The 18,390-nt window shown below is 47.2% G+C and overlaps 1 protein-coding gene across 1 annotated transcript in view; it reads right to left on the reverse strand.

Moving 5' to 3' along the window:
* The window catches only part of ZNRF3 (zinc and ring finger 3), a 158,222-nt gene extending 143,132 nt beyond the window's left edge, over positions 1-15,090 (reverse strand). The window contains 1 exon segment of the mRNA XM_043558025.1: positions 14,493-15,090. Coding sequence (XP_043413960.1) covers positions 14,493-14,792 — 300 coding nt within the window. The 5' untranslated portion in view covers positions 14,793-15,090.
* Between the last annotated feature and the right edge of the window lie 3,300 nt (positions 15,091-18,390).

An 18,390-nucleotide genomic window follows, 5' to 3' on the forward strand; every position in this document is an offset into this window, starting at 1 on the left:
CTCAAAAATAAGCAAACATTAAAAAAAAATTATTTTTAAAGAATCTGCATACTAAACTCCCTATGTGCCCCTGATACCTTGTTTCCCAGTGTTACACAGAATTCTAACCAACACGGTTCCCTGGTTTTCTAGGAATGGACAAAAATCAGAAACAGCATGTAAGAATTGCTGAGAGAGAGGCGAAGAAGGAATAACACAAAGGTGCCATATCAGCCCACAGGGAGACGGCCTCATGCAATGAACAATTCCAGGGGGTGCCCCAATGTATCTGGGGTCCATATTATGACCAATTTACAGCAAATGAAAGCCACGTATCTTGAGGAAGTAAAGCTGTTCCTAATTCACACAAGACCCTTCAGGCTGGAGTGGGGAAATATCAAAAGACTGAGACACCAGCCCCACCCTGAAGGAGGATCCAATCTAATGGGAGAGTCACACAGCTGACCCCAAGTCAGCAAAGTCTAAATGTGTGGTCAGCCTCCCCTTCGGAATTATTAAGTTTCTACTGGGGGGCGGGGGTTGTTGCTTTTTTCTATTTTGAGCCTTGAAGGCAAGCCCCCACAACACAAGACTGCCTGAGCTGTTGTGCCTGTGAAAGTCCCAGCCTCCTCCAGTAGCTCAGTTCTCCTTCTGTCCAGAAATGCTAGGACGACTCAATCGGTTAAGTGTGTGACTTCGGCTTAGGTCATGATCTCACAGTTTGTGGGTTTGAGCCCCATGTCAGGCTCTCTGCTTACAGCTCGGAGCCTAGAGCCTGCTTTGGATCCTTGGTACCCCACCCCCTCTCTGCCCCTCCCCCTCACTCTCTCTCTCGCTTTCAAAATTAAATAAACATTAAAAAAAAAAAATGCTAGGACAGTGGATGATGCCCACAAGTCCCATCCTGCTCCGCCAGCCTGGGCCCCATCTGGCTTGCTAGACCTGATCAGTTCCCTTCCGGACACTTCACCGCACAACACCAGGCACCGCAGAATTAGTCGTGCAAGACCACCATCTGCAAAGGGGCAAACAGCATTCTACTGTGGGGTGCCAGGGGCACATCCCTCCTCCTCCTGTCCTAACTCAGCCTGCCAAAGCTTAACAGCTAGGCATCTGAAAGTACCACCACTGGGTGATAGCATTCACAACCACGGTCTTTGTTGAGTACAGGAGAGTAAGTAGGGGAGAGGATAGGCCTTCCTGGGATGGGGAGAAGAGGGGAATGAAGATAAAGAGCTGGAGGATGGAGAGTCCCCCAACCATCCTCTGCCTCATTCTTCTTTTCCTCCCCTTTCTCTAATCAGCCGTCACTAGGTTAGAGTTATCAGAGGGCAAGGGATGCTGGCAGGGCGTGAGAGGAGGGGGTTGGTAATATTAGGAGATAGGAGATTCCCTATTTACCTTGCAGCAAGTAGGGAAGACATCTACACATGGAAGATTCGCCATAGAACTTCCACAGTTTCACAAGAGGACCATTAAAACAGCCTTGCAAAAGTAAATTAAGAAAATTAATTAATGTTATCTAAGCATGTAGTTGAGAATTCTAGAGTTTTCCACAACATCTTCCTACAGGGGCACCTATGGGGAATAATTTCACTAGGACATTCAAAACTCTTCTGCCCCCATCCCACTGCTGTTTTAGAGCCTCCCCCTTCCAAAAACAAGGTTGGCATGGCAACCCCGGCACCAGTCACCGTGGTCCCTAACCACATCCGCCAGGGCTTGGCATGCTGAGGCGTGTGCCAACTCCGTTGTCTGTAGGGCACTCCTGGCCACAGTGCACAGCAAGCTATAATCAAGTCAGAAACCATCGCATTCGTATAGAACTCGGCTCAACATAAATATTCATTAAATGTGAAAACCTATGGTGATGCAATCTTGAGACTGCAAATTTAAACACAAGAGTCAGGAAATGCAAAAATTACCACTGCCACTGCAACTTGAAATCACCCACACGGCACATTTAATGCCACAAGCGAGTTTCTATGTGTCCTAGAGATTTAAACCTAATAACACCAAAATTTCAAAACTACACATTAGGTGCTTGTTTAGTTCCCTGGATGACATTCACTAATAGGCATTGGAACATTTCTGGAGTGGATATGCCAGGAAGGGGCACAGAAACCCTCTACTATAAGTGAAATATAACACATCATGGGTATACTCTAGAATCTTCCAGACAGTCCCAGGGCCCATATAATAGCCACTATTCCACAAAAACAGCAACAATAACCAAAACAACAACAACAACAACTCAATATGCCAATATGTACATAACCAAGCAATAATTCAATAATTCCCATATGTTTATAGTGGGCCCCATAAAGAGTAGAAAATCAAATGTTTATTAAATTGAAATTTCAATTTCTTCCACACAAAGCCTGCTGGCCTCTTTAGAAACACTACTGTAGTCCTTTAAAACTCTGCTTTCCACCCAGCACTTAAAACACAGGATCAAGGACCATGCCAGACAGTCCAAATGAGGTAACAATATGGTACAAATTTAAGTAGGGACGTAGGGACCCATATACAGTTGCTTCTGATGGGTCATACTGGAGTTACAGTATTGCTGTATACAGTTTTGCTATTCCTCAAAAGTACCAATTTTCTAAGTGCCACCAAAATATTATCCAAACTTAAATAAAACACACTCCCTAAAAGTCTACAGTCAGGCTGGGACGTTCTCTTCTCCAGCATGCTTTGGACAATGTACCCAGGTAGTTGCATGCCAGGCTAGAAAGGAGTTAAGAGAAGGCATCATCCCCTTGCCCACATCTCCTTTTCTAGCTTCCTGGAGAGCAGGGGCAAGGTGAAATTACTGTGAGTCTGGTCTATCCCAACTGTTTGGAATAGCCCTGGGACACACCCATGTCTACAAGCTGCTTGTGAATTGTTTCTACAATCATAGAAAGTTCTCCCTCCAAAAAAGCCAAGTCTTTTTCTGGCCACACTAACATCCCCATCACTATGCTATCCCCAAGTATTATGATCTAGAAAAAGTATTTTAATTCAGTAAATATTAGAGAGTTGTACTGTCAGACAATAGGGGGGGTAAGGCGCAACCCCCGCCTAGTGGGAGCTGTGATCTTGTGGGGAAAGGAAACCATTAACAAGAGGACAACTACAATGAGGAATTTAAGACCAGCTGCCAAGTGAAGGAAGGAGTGCTTGGGTTCAAAGGAATACACTGGTGGAAGAGGAAACGTGTGATGGGAAGGACTGGACATGTGGCCCCTGAAAGCAGGGAAGGAACCAACCGCAGAGGAGAGGGCACAGAACATGGAGGCACAGAAATGTATTACAGCAGAAGGGTGCTCAGAATGAACGGCGCAGACGAAGGAAAGCCCAGGACCCATTCAGGGAACAAGGGTGGAACACACAGGACCCAGGTCTGCAGCCCAGAGGCGGCAAGCGGACGGGGGCGGACAGGGGCGGACAGGATGGTGCTGGAGGGACTGCCCAGGTCACCCATGTGCTCAGTTGGGTGGTTAACAGTGGGATGGTCCTGAAAGATTTTGATCAAGGTTGGGCCGAGATCAAAGGTTACTATGGAAAGATGAGGCTGGTGGGGGGAGGAAAAATGGACTCCGAGAGCGAGAACGTGAGGCAGGGAGACCTCCGGGCAGCCTCTGGCATGAAGAGGTAAGGTCAGCGAGGAAAGAGGAAATCGAGCACCATCTTGAGTACACCATTTCCCTTTGACCTGGTCACAGGCTACCTTGATTTCGATTTTGAAAAGGCTTTGCAAGTCAAGCTTGCGACATTCTTTACATGCCATTGGCTGTCTGCTTACCACGGACTCCAGCACCGAGGCACGTTCTGAAAAGATGAGAAATCTCCGGGTACTCTGTGTCATTTCCCCAAATTGCATAAAGGGGCTGAACACACATGTAAAATGGGTTTAAGTAATAGTGTACAACTAGGTACAAAGAAAAACACTCTATGTTGAGTATGGGACAAGCCTTGGCAACCAGGACAACCTGGCCGGCAGCTGGCCTTCTAGGGCAGAATCCGGGGAAGGCACTCCCAAGATGCACGCTGAGACAGAAACAAGATAATACAGGTGAAAGTGCACTGGGGACCCTAATGCACCAGGCACATGAAAGATTTTCTGGAACTCAACCACCAAAGTGGGAGGCTGTTCTAGAAAGACCAGCACCGGAAAGCCCCAAGACCAGACTTCTAATCACAGCTCCTCTTGTGACCTAAGGCCCAAGGCCCTTGCCCCCAGTCCCCTCATTGTAAAAAGACAGCTGAGCCATAGCATTTTCAGGGTGCCCTCCAGTTGAAACAGTAACTCTAGAGGTCAAAAGAAACCAAGGAGCAAAAAGAGAGGCAGGACACAGATCTTCATGAAGACACAGGCCAAATGACTTCAGCCTTCGAGAAGAACAAGAGAAAATGGAAGCCCCTGTACCAAAGTAAAAAGAACACTAGTCACACAGGGCCAGGTGAGCCCTCCCCAGCAGCGAAACTAGAGCCTCATGGGGTCCACTGAAGCATCATAATGCCACAACAGGACATCAGGCACATTGGGTGGTTGAGGAAGGAAAGAGAGGAGACTCACCAAGCACAACTTAAACGCTTTTGGCTTCAGGACTTTCAGAGAAAGGTTGGCCAACTCCAGTGCCTACAGGGGCCAGGCGTGGGTCAAGGTAATTACCACTGAGCGAAGTAAGCCAAAGCAATGCAATAGAGACTGATGAACTTGAGGGCCCATGTCCCATCTGAAGGGCACGGCAGTTATCCCACGGGGCAGGCTAGGCTGTTGCCATGCAAAAAAGTGGACCTGATGTTGCCAGTCTTTTAATTTTTCAAGAAGAGCCAAAGCCCTAGATTTTGATGTAAAATTTCAAGATGTTTAACAGGGATCAAAGAAAATACCAGGAAGCAGTTTCAGCCCTTGGTCCTGCTGTTTTGAATGCACCCCTGGTGAACCTGCGCTTGGCTCCACTCGCATGTCTGCCCAACGCCAAATAATGGCAGCGTCACTCTGAATGAAAGGACAGATTCGTAAGGCCTTTCTGAACCTGGCCTGTTCACAAGCAGAGAGCCTGTTCTATGGGAACACTGCGGGGCACAAAACAGTGAATGCAGGAGCAGCACCCTCCTGGGCCACAATCTGTCGCCACAGGATGTGCAGACAGCGCGGTGGTGCCTTCCGTGAGGTGTTCTCTAGGCCTCCCCGCACAGCCATCTGCCTGGACAGCCGCCCCATCCCCTGCCCAGAACACAAGAGCGGCCTGCTGCTCCTGAATCACACTCAGATACCTATGAGGGAGGACCCACGAAACCACGCCAGGTACCTTCCCTTTGATACAGACATTAGTCATAACTCAGATCCTCGCGGGAGAGGGGAAAAAAAGCCAGTATTTTACTATCCACTAAGAGAAACAGACAGACTTTCACTTGTAAGAAGTCGCCTTTGGGATTTTTTTTTTATTGCTGTTGTTATGCTACCTGTTATGAGCAGGAATAGGTGGAAACATGTATGCCAACCTGGCAAGGAGTATAAACTAAAACCACCCTTCTGCAGAGCAATCTGACAACACATACCAGGAGCATTCAAAATGTTTACACCACTTGACCCCATCCATGGTCCCAATTCTAGAACTTTATCCTTTGAAAATAATCAAGAAATACAGAACGGATGTTCCCCACAGCCATTCCTTAGAATAATGGAAGACAAGAGTATGCTACACAGACACTAAAAATGTTTCAAAGCATTGAGCAACAGGAAAATACTCAAGGTGGACAGAGCGTTATAAGCACCAGGTAATGCTTTCTCCAATTTTCTTTAGAATCCCTCCAAGCTCACATGAAAACGAGAGGAAAAGTTGGACCAGAACACAAAAGGTTAACAGAGGTTATCTTTAGGTAGTGGGATTCATTTTCTCCTTCATACTTTTCTAGATCTTCCAAACATTTTCTGATGTTTACCTGCAATAAACATGTATTATTTTTACAATTAAAAAAAAAGTTACAGGGATGTCTGGCTAGCTCAGTTGGTGGAGCACGGGACTCTCGATTTCAAGGCTCTGAGTTCAAGCCCCAAGTTGGGTGCAGAGATTCCTTAAAAATAAAATCTTAAAAAAAAAAAAAAGTAAGTTACAGGTGATTTTTTTTTTTTAAAGAAGATTTTGGCCCTGACTAGAAACAATATAAAATTAATCTACTCTTCTGGGGCTAATTTAACTGCCCAAGTTTGTATGGGAGAAATCACAGAAATGACATGCTTTATCAGCGGTGCAGAAAAGGTGATGTTTTTCTCTACACTGTATCCACCGTAGAGACTCAATAAATATCTGCTGACAAGTTAGCACACTCAAACTAAATTCAAGTAAAAAATCAAATTTTAATCGAATTCTTACAGCACTGGATAGGCCCTTACACACACCCAACTGAGCATGACCTTTACTATTTTTTTTTTTAATTTTTTTTTAACATTTATTTATTTTTGAGACAGAGAGACAGAGCATGAACAGGGGAGGGTCAGGGAGAGAGGGAGACACAGAATCTGAAACAGGCTCCAGGCTCTGAGCGGTCAGCACAGAGCCCGATGCGGGGCTCAAACTCACGGACCGCGAGATCATGATCTGAGCCAAAGTCGGACGCTTAACCGACTAAGCCACCCAGGCGCCCCAACTCTTTTATTTTTAACACACAGCAGCTTGGGCACAGAAATCCCCATTCCAACATACATTTTTAACATCAAACTGCTAGGATCCTCAAAGTATGCTTTTCACATCAAGTCTACACATTGAGTTTCTAAACAACCATCTCACAATGCTGGAGAGAGCAGGGGATTAATACCAAGTCTTACAACACATCTTAAGGGCAATAAAAATAAAATGCTCTCCCTTGAACCACAATAGGCCAGCTGACCTCATTCTCTTCACACTATCATGAGTCAACAGAGCTGCTAAAAGTCAGACTTTAAAACATCTCATTCAAGCTACAAATGAAACAAAGAACCTCTACTCTTTACCTCTTCCCTATCCTGTTTGACAGGTATAAAAAGGCACGTCTCCACAAAGGGGTTATCAGCTTCAACCTCAAAGGTGGGTAAAAACGAGTCGGAAAAGGCCAGAAGGCTCAAATCCACATACTCTGTCATTACATACGTGTTTCTTCAGAATGGGTTGCCCAGACCTACACTTTGCAGCCTGGCCTGGGTGTTCAACCCTCAGTATCCTGTCCTACCATACAAGACTTGTGCTTTGCGTGCAAGTCTGTCCCCAACACTCAGCTGCCTGAGGCCAGGGACGGTGTCCTGTGACCTCACCTCGCCCAGGGCCTGGTGGACAGAAGGCAGCAGTGGATACCTGTCCACAGAAGGAATACAGCACCCATAGAGAGTTTTAACAGCCAGGAGGATGGAATGAGCAGGGAGAATCCACAGCTCTAGGCTCTTAGAATCTTTTATTTCATTTTATTTAAAAAGAAGCTATTTTTTTTTAATGTTTATTTATGTTTGAGAGAGAGAGTGCGAGCAGGGGAGGGACAGAGAGAAACAATCTCTCAGAGGCAGAGCATCTGCCAGCGCAGAGCCCAACGCGGGGCTCGAACTCACGAACTGTGAGATCATGACCTGAGCCGAAGTCAGACACCTAACCCACTGAGCCACCTGAGAGCCCGGCTTTTACAATTTTTTATATCAGATAGTCAGGGAACATGTAGTTTGTGCAATGTAAGAAAGGGGCTGCGTGTGGGGCACAACCTCTTTGGAGAAAGCGATGGAGACTTCGACATGGCTCTAAAAAGTCAGCCACCGGGCACCTGGGTGGCTCAGTCGGTTAAACGTCCGACTTCGGCTCAGGTCACGATCTCGCGGTTCGTGGGTTCAAGCCCCGCGTCGGGCTCTGTGCCGACAGCTCAGAGCCTGGAGCCTGCTTCGGATCCTGTGTCTCCCTCTCTCTCTCTGCCCCTCCCCTGCTCATGCTCTGTCTGTCTCTGTCTCTCAATAAATGTTAAGGAAAAAAAATTTCTTTAAGTAGCTACAGGAAGGAGTTGTGTCTCACACCAGAAATCCCTTAGATGCCAGAACACCTGTGGCCATTCCGACTTTCCCAATAGCCAAAAAACAATCAAAGAGCCACTGAGTGACAGTTGTACACTTCAAGTCACTGGTCCCTCTTCCCAAATTTGGCCGATAGGCTCTTCATGGGAAAAACAAGTCGAATGAGACTTCTATGCAAGAAAGAGAGACGGAAGGAGGAGACAGATCTCTGTAAGTGTAGGGAGGGCATCTTCTCCGCTGAAGTTACAGACTCACTTATTGCTCAGTCATCCTGGGTTTATATCTGACTTCAAACTACACCATCAGTTCCCATAATCTCATCCCAAGCAGAAGCAAGTGCCAACTGAAGCAGTCTTGTAAAAACAGAAATGGCTTAGAATCACACAGACCTGGGTTTGAATCTCAGCCCCACTACGGACATGCTCAGTAACTTAGAAAGTGACTTCATTCTCAGAGCTCAGTTTCCTCATCTGAAAACCTGGGACATGCCGTCTTAGCTCGCCCATGAAATGTGGGCACAGCACTGTGTCCAGAGACTGGCACACAGGAAGCACTTGGCCATCAATAGCTACCTTATAAAGCTCTGACAGAGGGAAAGACTGAGCGAGTCAAAATTTACATCAGAGGAGAAAAGCAACATTTAAACCCAATGCACAATTTAATTCCCCAATTATACACCTGACCCTAAAGCATGCTTCTGCATCTGCTCTCTCTGGCATACTCAGCCGAAATGCAGCCAAAAATGACAGAAAGCCTCCAAGCCTGGGAGTCTGGAGACCCGAACAGTTATCAGGTCATCTCTACCTCGCCACATACCCTGGTCAAGGCACTTCACTTCTCTGGATCTCCTTATCTAACACATTAAAGGGCTGAATCTGTTCTTCTGATTATCAAGATTGATTTAAATGTCATTTTTGTCATGAACCATAAATCCACATTCCCCAGACTTGGGAAACACCGACAGGAAGCAAAGTTTTCACATGGCACATATTCAGGTTAATGATGATTCTGAATTCCAAGCCCCGACTGTTATTTCCACAGACACTAGGGCTTGGCTATGAACTATTCTCCATGGGTTTGTCCATCCGTAACAGCTGTCCACATTAGAGCTTCTCAATACTCAGTGTTTTGTCAAGTAAAGAACGTCTACAGACCCTTATAATGCCACGTATCCTGCCCCTTAACATGCATGCACACAGGTTACTCGCATACAGCCTGGAGTAATCATACCAGTGGTCCACCACAACCAGAGAGATGTCCGTTCTTGCCATCTAATGCCAAGTAACTTTCTGGAAATAACAACCAAAAAGGAAAGATAATCCCAGAATTTATTAGCCAAGCCAAAGGAAGTTACTCATCAATTAATCCAAGCCCAGTAAGACCCACTGCCTGCCTGATATCGATTCTAAATCCATCATTCAGTCACGAAATATTAAGTGTCTGACAAGTGGCAGACACTGGGGACCCAGAGATGGATCCAGGGATGAGCAAAAATAAACAGACCATGCCCATGGGGTCAAGGTCCACAAGAGAAGGTGTGAGGGGCTGTTCAAGGCATTTCAACATCAAAAGATGCTCCATTTTGTTTTCCAGTAAATGATGAGAAGGAACACATTTACAATCTGCTCTCGCACATGCTGCATTCAGATCGTCACCTTCTTGCACTCCACCCTCTAGATGCAAAAAATTCTTTGAGTCACCATTTTCTCACTTCACCCAAGGATAATGCGTTTAACTAGTACCAGATGGATGCACAGGAGAGAAGTTATTCGTTACAGACAATGGATGTCTTAGGAACCAAGGGCTCAATTCTGTGGGGAAACCCACTTGGGAAGGATTATCATGCATCCATACACATCTATCACTATGAGCGACTGTGGACTCCAAAAACAATATGGGGTCTGGTACAAAACAGGGTTTTGGTAAACATTTATTGGATGAATATGCTCCACGGAGACACACAAACCTGGAGACTTCTCTACAACTCTTGCCAGCCTGGGTCCCACATCACTCCAAATTCTTAGTAATGGACTATTTGATGATGAGTATCAGATTAGTGTTTCTCTTTTTCCTCTTGGGGAGGAGGGGCATCACAGAACCCCCCAAGAGGCAAAATTGTGTACCTTCTCAGGAAAACAGAAGTGCACATACACAAGTGCAGGTGCATGTAATTGTGCGTATAATTTCAGGGGTTCACAGGCCCTCTCTAGAAGTCTGTGACCCTCAGGTTAAGAACCCCTATGCTAGATTCTTAGAAATGAGACTCAATTAATGTCCAAACCTAACCAGCCACGTTCGATTTATTTGGCAAAAATACAAGCAAAGGGGCCAGACGGGCCTGGGTTTCCATCCAGGTTTTATCATTTGCCAGCTATGTGAGGTTCGAGAAGTCACATCGCCTTTCTCGGCCTCGGTTTCCTCGTCTGTAAAATGGGTTAAGAGTAGTTGCTAATTCCAGTTAAAGTCAGGATGAGATGAGCAAACGCACGACGTGCTTGGCACGGTGCCCTGTATGCACAAGATGGCGGCCATCACCACTTTCCCTCCAGTCTGCGGAATCTACGCTTGCCTCCCACTACCATCTATCTGCACCTCCGTTCAGGGCTGCATTAACAGCTCCCATGGGATCTTAGGGAACAAGGCAGAAAATGAGAGCCCCTGAGAATTCATGAGGTCACAAAACATAGCCCTAACGTTTTCCCCCAAATCAACTGCTTGGTTTTAACCTATGAAGGCCCTTCTGACAGACAGTCGGCGATCTCTTTCTGTGTAAATCCAGGTCAGCTGCCAGCACACAATTGTTCTATTAGGCCAAGTCAATTTTTAGAGGCAGGCCTGTTCACTTCAAATGGAGATGAAAAGCAAAGTGTTTGATCAAATACCGAACTGCAGAACCACACTGACAGGGAAACAAGGCAGAGGAATTAGTTTCCTAAAATTATTCTCTGTGATACCCTTGGTTAATATTGGATGTTTAAGGATGTCACTCAGCCCTTCTGACCTACCACCCAGCTTCCCCCAGCTTCCATAGCTAAAGGCACTGGCTTGGGTCTTAAATGTTCTCAGCTCTCCTCTGCTTTCAAGACCATTCAACACTTAACCCAGGCTCCAGAAAGGCCAATTTTAAAGTTACACAAAACCTATCATTCAGACTCCTTCTACAAATGAATTTCTCAAGCCTTTCTAAATATTTGACTTCAAGGGAAAAAAATGCATTTCCACTTTAAAACAATCTTTCATCTCTAGCGATGCAAATTTTCTTTGTTTGTTTAACCAATCCAGATACCACCAGCCAGTGTTTAATCAGGCCTTTATTTAACATCGCTAACCATGTGAGTTGCACAGCCAAGTCTGAAAGTTTCAGATAATGATCTCATAATAGCAACAAATTGGTTCAAAGATGAAATATGTATCAATATATCTAAGAACCCTTTAAAGTTCCACACTTTAGAATGACAGGGCTGTAATTAATTCCTCCAGCATTCAGACTGTATGCCTGACATTCTTACACAAGCAAATGGATTTCAATGCTGCATGAATAATATAATTAATAGCATTTCATATCCACATACTGTTTTCACAGCTTTCACAGATGAAGATGTCAAAAAAAAAAAAAATCTCTCTTCTCAACAGAGCACACTGGTGACCTTGGGAAAGTTATTTAAGCCTAAAACGCACAAGCAGAGAACCAAGAATCCTGTGACTAATCCCAAGGTTTGAATTACTATCTCGCTCTGACACTGACACACACACACACACACACACACACACACACACACACACACACACTCTCTTAACCCAGTCTCCCCCTCCCCTTCCATGCAAATGACCAAACAGGTACTCTAATTAGAAGTATCTGGGGCAAACCAGACTGTGACAAGGTATCTCCTGTCACTGTATATAATAGGGAGGGGGAAAAACAGTAACAAACCAATTTCCTATCTTAGAACACTTAAAGTAAAGAGACTCCCAAACAGATCTTTTTTTCCCCTTAACCATGAACAACAATGCTACCGAACCCCACTGGAAAAAACAAAACGCCATGTTGCAATGCTGCTATTAGGTTTTAGTTATAGGAGAATGAACTCTGCTCTGAAGACCATAAAATATTAAATAGCAAATCACGCAGGGTTATTTTAAGACAGTAAATAAAAGGAGGTTTGAAAAGTTCAACAAGTCGCTTAGAAAACATGATTAATCTGAAGCTGAACACCAATGTGTTCCTTCTACATTGTCATTTTTCATACAAAATGTTACATTCCCTCTCAGCAGTCCTGAAACACCAGCTTTCCTTACAAAAACATTTTTCAGGGCTGACAGGGGCCACACCAGTTACTTCAGTCAAGCAGTATTCAAATAACTAATAAAAACATGCCAGCCTCTGTATACACACAGCCCTGAAAGCCATGCTGAGTTCCCTCCATCTGGGCACCCATGAGGTTCAGCGAGTAGGCCCCTGCAATAAAGTTATTAAAGATATGGAGAACACCAAGAAATGACTATTCAGACAGCTCAGATAAACTCACCAACACTGTGCAGTTATAAAGGAATTAAGGACACCTATTAGTGATTGCTTAAGAGGTCAACTTATTAAATACCATTTAAGTCATTTTTCTTTACTTAGCAATTGTTGACTGAATTTTTTTTTTTTTTTTTTTTTGGCTAGGCTAATGGACTACAAAAGAGATAAGCACTTCAAAAAGATTCAAAAGGGAATAGATTCCTTCTGCCAAATTCACACATTCTCTCTACTCACAAGGATAAAATAGCTACAAACGGTGTGTTTAAACTGCTAATTTTGTATTAAATGGTGAACCCAAGATTATCTCCAAAGCACAGCACTACCCATAATGGAGAGCCAGCCAGACAAACTACGGTGGAGAAAGAGTATAAGTTAAAACACTGCAGATAAAAATCACAAACTTCAAAAGTCTCCTTCAAGTAGTGAAGTGCCACATTAAAACATCTTTTCTCTTAGAAGGCTGTAAATCAAACATTTCTAAAGCCATCAAGGCACACTGAAAGCCTCAAAGAGGAGTTACAAGGAGCAAGCTTTAAGATCCAAACTATTCTTGAAGGCTGCAACTGAAATGTGTAGGAATCTTCAACAGACCATCTTCTCTAAAGCTTATAAACTAAAGGCCATAATTATAACATTAGCAAGGAAAAAAGTGCAAAAGCCTTTAACATACGTAGTCACAGGACTCAAACATGTGTTTCCCCTTTTATTTACCCTGCAGAAGTTTAAGATGGGGATAAGAGCTCTGTGAGGCAAGGCTGCTGATTAATCGCTTGGCAGGGATGCCTCCCCCAGCTTAGAGGACACACCTCTAAGGAGCCAAGTTGCACAGCTCCCTGCCTACCCACCTAGGGCTCTGAGTATGCACGGCGGGAGGAGAAAGGAAGAAGCTGCTATGCAATCATCCATACGCTTCCCTTCTCTTCATTCATAACTCATCCAAGAGTAAAGCACAGAAGGCCCAAAGCTTAGAAGTCTGCAGACACCCCATCGCCTCCAAAAAGGCTCCAAAACAAGCCAACCATTTCAAATCGCCCGCATCCGAGGCATGCATATTAACCGCCCTAAGTGGGCTGGCAGTCTACTAACAAGTTGATAAAATCATAGCCAAGGAAGCGGGAAGGCATCTACCCAGCTCAGCGACCGCAGAGGCTTCAGCTCGGCCCCACCTCCAAAGTGTAGGCACAGCTTAAAGCTCTCCCCAGCCAGCTTCCTTTGGACACAGACCTCTCTCATTGGGAGCAATGAGAGGTGGGGAGGCCCTGTCAGTGAGCGACCCTGTCTCCCCATTTCCAGGCCCTCCGCAGAAGTCCTTGGCCCAGGAGCGGGCAGGCAGTCTCCCTCCCACCCTCTGTAATCCGAGGCACGCAGCGAAGGCTGCCTTCTACGGCCACTCCAGGGCACTCGCGATCCCCACTCTCCGGCCAGCTCCCCCTGCTTTCCTTGCCTGCCGCTGCTCGTCCACAGCCCTGCAGGGAGGTCAGCGCCCAGGTGAGTGAGGCTGGCGGCAGGTTCCAGAAAAGAACCTAATGGTGTACAGCCTCTCAGACAAACCTTGGCTACTCCCAAAAAGAACGTGCAGGGATGGAAAGCAAAGCCTGCAACCTGAAACAAGCCACCCCATCCTTCATCGCTCATCTTCCCAAAGTTGGCATTCAACAGGTAGTTCCAGGACTTCCACCTGAGGCAAATCGAATGCCCAACCGGCCCAAGGGGGGCCGTCCCAACGTGGGTACCAGACCCGGGGTCTCCCTCCCGCTCCCCCCGTACCCGCAGGAGGCCAAGCCCCCACGTGCGTTCGCCCCCCGCTGCGGCGCCCCGGAGGCCGCGTCCCGCCCGCCGGCCGGGGAAGGATGCCGCCGGCCTCCTCGCCGCCCCTCCCGCCCGCCCGCCCGCCAGCCCGCGGCGGGGTCGGCGGGCGCAGCCCCCGGAGCCATCTTGTGGCGGCGCGGGGCCCGGGCGGCGGGCAGCTACCTGCACGATCTCGCCCTCCGCGCTGAGCGTGGCCCCGGCCCGCGAGAAGCGGCCCGTGAGGCCGGTGGTGTAGGTGGTGTAGTCGCCGCTCGGGCTCGACTCGAACAGCACCACCTCCACAAACGCCGTCTCCTTGGCCCGCGCCGCGCCGGGCCCCGCGGCCGCCAGCAGCAGCCCGAGAAGCAGCGGCAGCGGCGGCGGCGGCGGCAGGCGGCGGCCGCGGGGGCCGCGGGGGCGGCGGCGGAGGCGGCGGCGGCGGCGGCCCGGGGCCCCTGGGCGCCCGCCCGAGCGCGGCCTCATGGTCCTGCGGCGGGAGGGCGCGGAGGGCGGGCGCGGCCGAGCATAGTCGCGGGCCGGCGGAGGACCGAGCGCGGGCGGACGCCTCACAGCCCCATCGCGGCGGCGGCGGCGGCTTTGTGGGTCGCAGGCTCGGCTCGGCTCCCCCGGCCGTCGCGCCGCGGCCCTTTCATCTGCTCCACGTGAGGGGTTATCCCCGCCCCGGCAACGTCGTGACCCGCTCTCCCCTCCCTCCCCGCACTCGACCGCCGCGGCCGCCGGGGGGGAGCGGGAAGGCGGGGCAGGCGCGGCGGGGGGCGGCCCGACGGCCGGACACGCCCCCGAGCTCGCCCCGCCCCCTCGCCCCGCCCCGCCCCTCGCCGCCTGCGCCCCACCCCATTGTTCTCGCCCCGCCCACCGCCCACCGTCTTGCTCCGCCCCATCGTCCTCGCTCCGCCCCCTCCCCACCGTCCCTACCCCGCCCCCTCGCCCTCGCTCCGCCCTAACGCTCTAGCTCCACCCCTTCGTCCGCGCTCCGCCCTCGGCGGCAGACATTTCTCCTTACGGTTGCCAGAGTTCGGCGGGAACCCGGACAGCATCCTGCTCACCCGCGACTGCATTCTCTCTGGAGGCCCCACGCCTCCTGGTCCGGTGTGGTAGTTAGGGCCTTGTCCTTCCCGGCTCTGCGACCCCAATCCACAGTTCCTGGGAGCCCGCACCCGGCTCTCCACTCTCACCCCCACCTCGAATGGGATCGAATGAGAAGCCCCCGCGGGTCAGGGCCATTTGCAACTCAGCCTTGCAGGGCAGCGTGTGGTTCTGCACCGGTGTCACTAAGACAGTTACTCTCAACTGTTTGGTGGTGGGGGGCAGCGAGGGGAGGCTTTTAGCCGTTGGATTCTGATGGAGTTCATCTTTCTGCAGCCCCAGAGACTGTAACTCAAACAGCCCCCAGAGGGGTTCTGAAACTGAGTCTATCCGTGTGCAGAAGGCCAGAGGATTCCAACACCATCACTCTTTATGCACAGAATGATGGCTGCCAAATTAATGTACCAAAGACATGCTCCAGGTCCCAGGGGTCCCCAACCTCCCAGAAGATAAACTTTCAACAACCTGCTCCTCTTTGGAGCATGCCTATTTCTTCGTCATCTAGTCCTATGAGAATCGAACCCCTCAAAACTGGGATTCAATTCCCACTTCCCCCGTGGAGTTTTCTTTCTTTCAGCAAACTGGCTTTGTTCAGATATTAGCAAATATTTGGTTAGGATGATCTGCTTCTACTTGCTACCACACCCAAAATATTAAAAAGACGAAAAGAAAAGAAAACTCATTGAGCATTGTCTTGAATAAACAACTTACCAAGGTTACATTTTAAAATAGAAAAAATATTTTCAAAATGTGGAATAGAAAATACATGAAAAAACCCATGGATCTGCGTTGCCGCATTTGGACCACCCAGAGTTTCTGCTTAGGAGGGAGGCACCTGGGAAAGCAGGGCTTTGCATATACAGCAGCCTCTTAGTTTCCTCAGAATCAAGCCTAACCGGTGCCGGCTGGATCTGGGCAACATCAGTCCTGAAATCTCCCCAGAGGTGGCACAGTCCAGTCATTAAAAGGGAAGTCAATTACTACAGCCCACCCATGACAACTGCAATATTTAAAATTCAAGGTTACCATCCACTGATGAATGAGTCAACAAAAACAGTATATCCATACAATGGAATGAAGTACTGATACAAGCTACAACATGAATGAACATTAGGGTAAGTGAAAGAGGCCAGTCACAAAGGACCACATAGTGTGTGATTCCATTTATATGAAATGTCCAGAATAGGCAAATCTACAGAGACAGAAAGTAAATTAGTGGTTGCCAAGAGGCTGAAGGGAGGCAGGAATGGGTAGTGACTGCTAATGGGTTTCTTTCGGGGGTGATGAAAATGTTCTGGAATTAGATAATGCTGATGGTTGCACAACTCTGTAAATATACTAAAACCCACTGAATTATACACTGTAAAATGATGAATTTAATCATATGCCAATTATATCTCAATACAGTTGTTAAAAAAATTCAAAGTCTTTAGTGGTATTTTCATGCAAACACACACACACACACACACACACACACATATACACACGGGATACTGTGTAAGGATATTCTCTACTCTTTGAAGGCTCACACCCTCAGTACCCAGGCTGCTCTATTTAAAATGGTAGTGTGTCCCCATCCCCAAATCCCTATCTCCCTTAGTCGGCCACCCCCCTGGCATTTATCACCTTCTAACATACGAAATAATTTGCTTATTTATTTTTGTCTCTCTTCCACGCCCCACATACACACATGCCAGAGAACAAACTCTATAATGGCAAGGATCTTGTCTTGGTCACTGACTTAGGCCAAGGCTGCCTGGCCCAGAGTAGGCACTCAATACATATTTGTTGCATGAATTAATGACTAAATGAATGAGTGATAAGCTCATCGTTTTGTATCCCTCCCATTTTCCAGGACATTTGGGGCAGCTTGTTAACTAACAGCTGTTTAGGAGCACCGGACTTCATGGGACCAAAATAAATTCTGAATGTGGAGAAGGGCAGCAATCCTTCCTCTTAAGGATTGCAATAAAGAAAACCCAGACAAGGGTCAAAAAAGAAACTGGCTTCAATATTTAAAACTCTGCTTAAAAGAAATACATCGTTAATTAAACACAGGCCAGCAACACAAAGGTAACACAATTCATCTCTCACCAGTGTAAAGCTGTTTAGAAATGGAGATACTTACTGAGTAATGAAATTTCACCAAAATCTGATGGGCAGTGAGGGGAGATGGGAAATAACTTCAAATGAGAGATAAGACCCATTGGCTAGGGTAAGTGAATCAAGTGATAGGAGTGAAGAGAAGTAGTACTCATTCATTATTTTTCGTGGAACATCCCTAGTTAGGCCATCCTGAGAGTAACTTATCTTGTGCTCTTCTCTGCTTATCAGACGCAGCTCAGATGAAAATAACCAAGAACAGGTGCATCAGTATCAGTTAAAGGTGCCAGATCTTTGGTAAATCTCATTGACTTAGGCCAAAAACCTCACAAAGCTTTGGGAAACTTTCTGCCATCGAAGTTGTATTTAAATGACCAAATAGGGGGGCACCTGGGTGGCTCAGTTGGTAAAGCATCCGATTTCAGTTCAGGTCATGATCTTGCAGTCCGTGGGTTCCAGCCCCACGTCAGGCTCTGTGCTGACAGCTCAGAGCCAGGAGCCTGCTTCAGATTCTGTGTCTCCCTTTCTCTCTGTCCCTCCTCCGCTTGTGCTCGGTTTCTCTCTCAAAAATGAACAGAAAGAAAGAAAGAAAGAAAGAAAGAACCAAATAGGGAAGTATCCTTTAGTACCTAAAGAAACTATATCTGTGCTAAATAAAAACAGACATGGATATTCACTGCAGTATTGTTTTTAATAATAAAAGGCAAGAAATAACCTAAATGTCCATCAGTAGGGAATTAGTTAAATAAATTATGGTATACTCACTTAACATATAAGAGAACCCATGTTGAATAGCCATTTAAAAAATAAAGAACCAGGTGCTTGGATGGCTCAGTCAGTTAAGCATCCCACTTCAGCTCAGGTCATGATC

The sequence above is a fragment of the Prionailurus bengalensis genome, chromosome D3 (genome assembly GCF_016509475.1).
Source record: "Prionailurus bengalensis isolate Pbe53 chromosome D3, Fcat_Pben_1.1_paternal_pri, whole genome shotgun sequence".
Classification (NCBI taxonomy): Eukaryota; Metazoa; Chordata; class Mammalia; order Carnivora; family Felidae; genus Prionailurus; species Prionailurus bengalensis.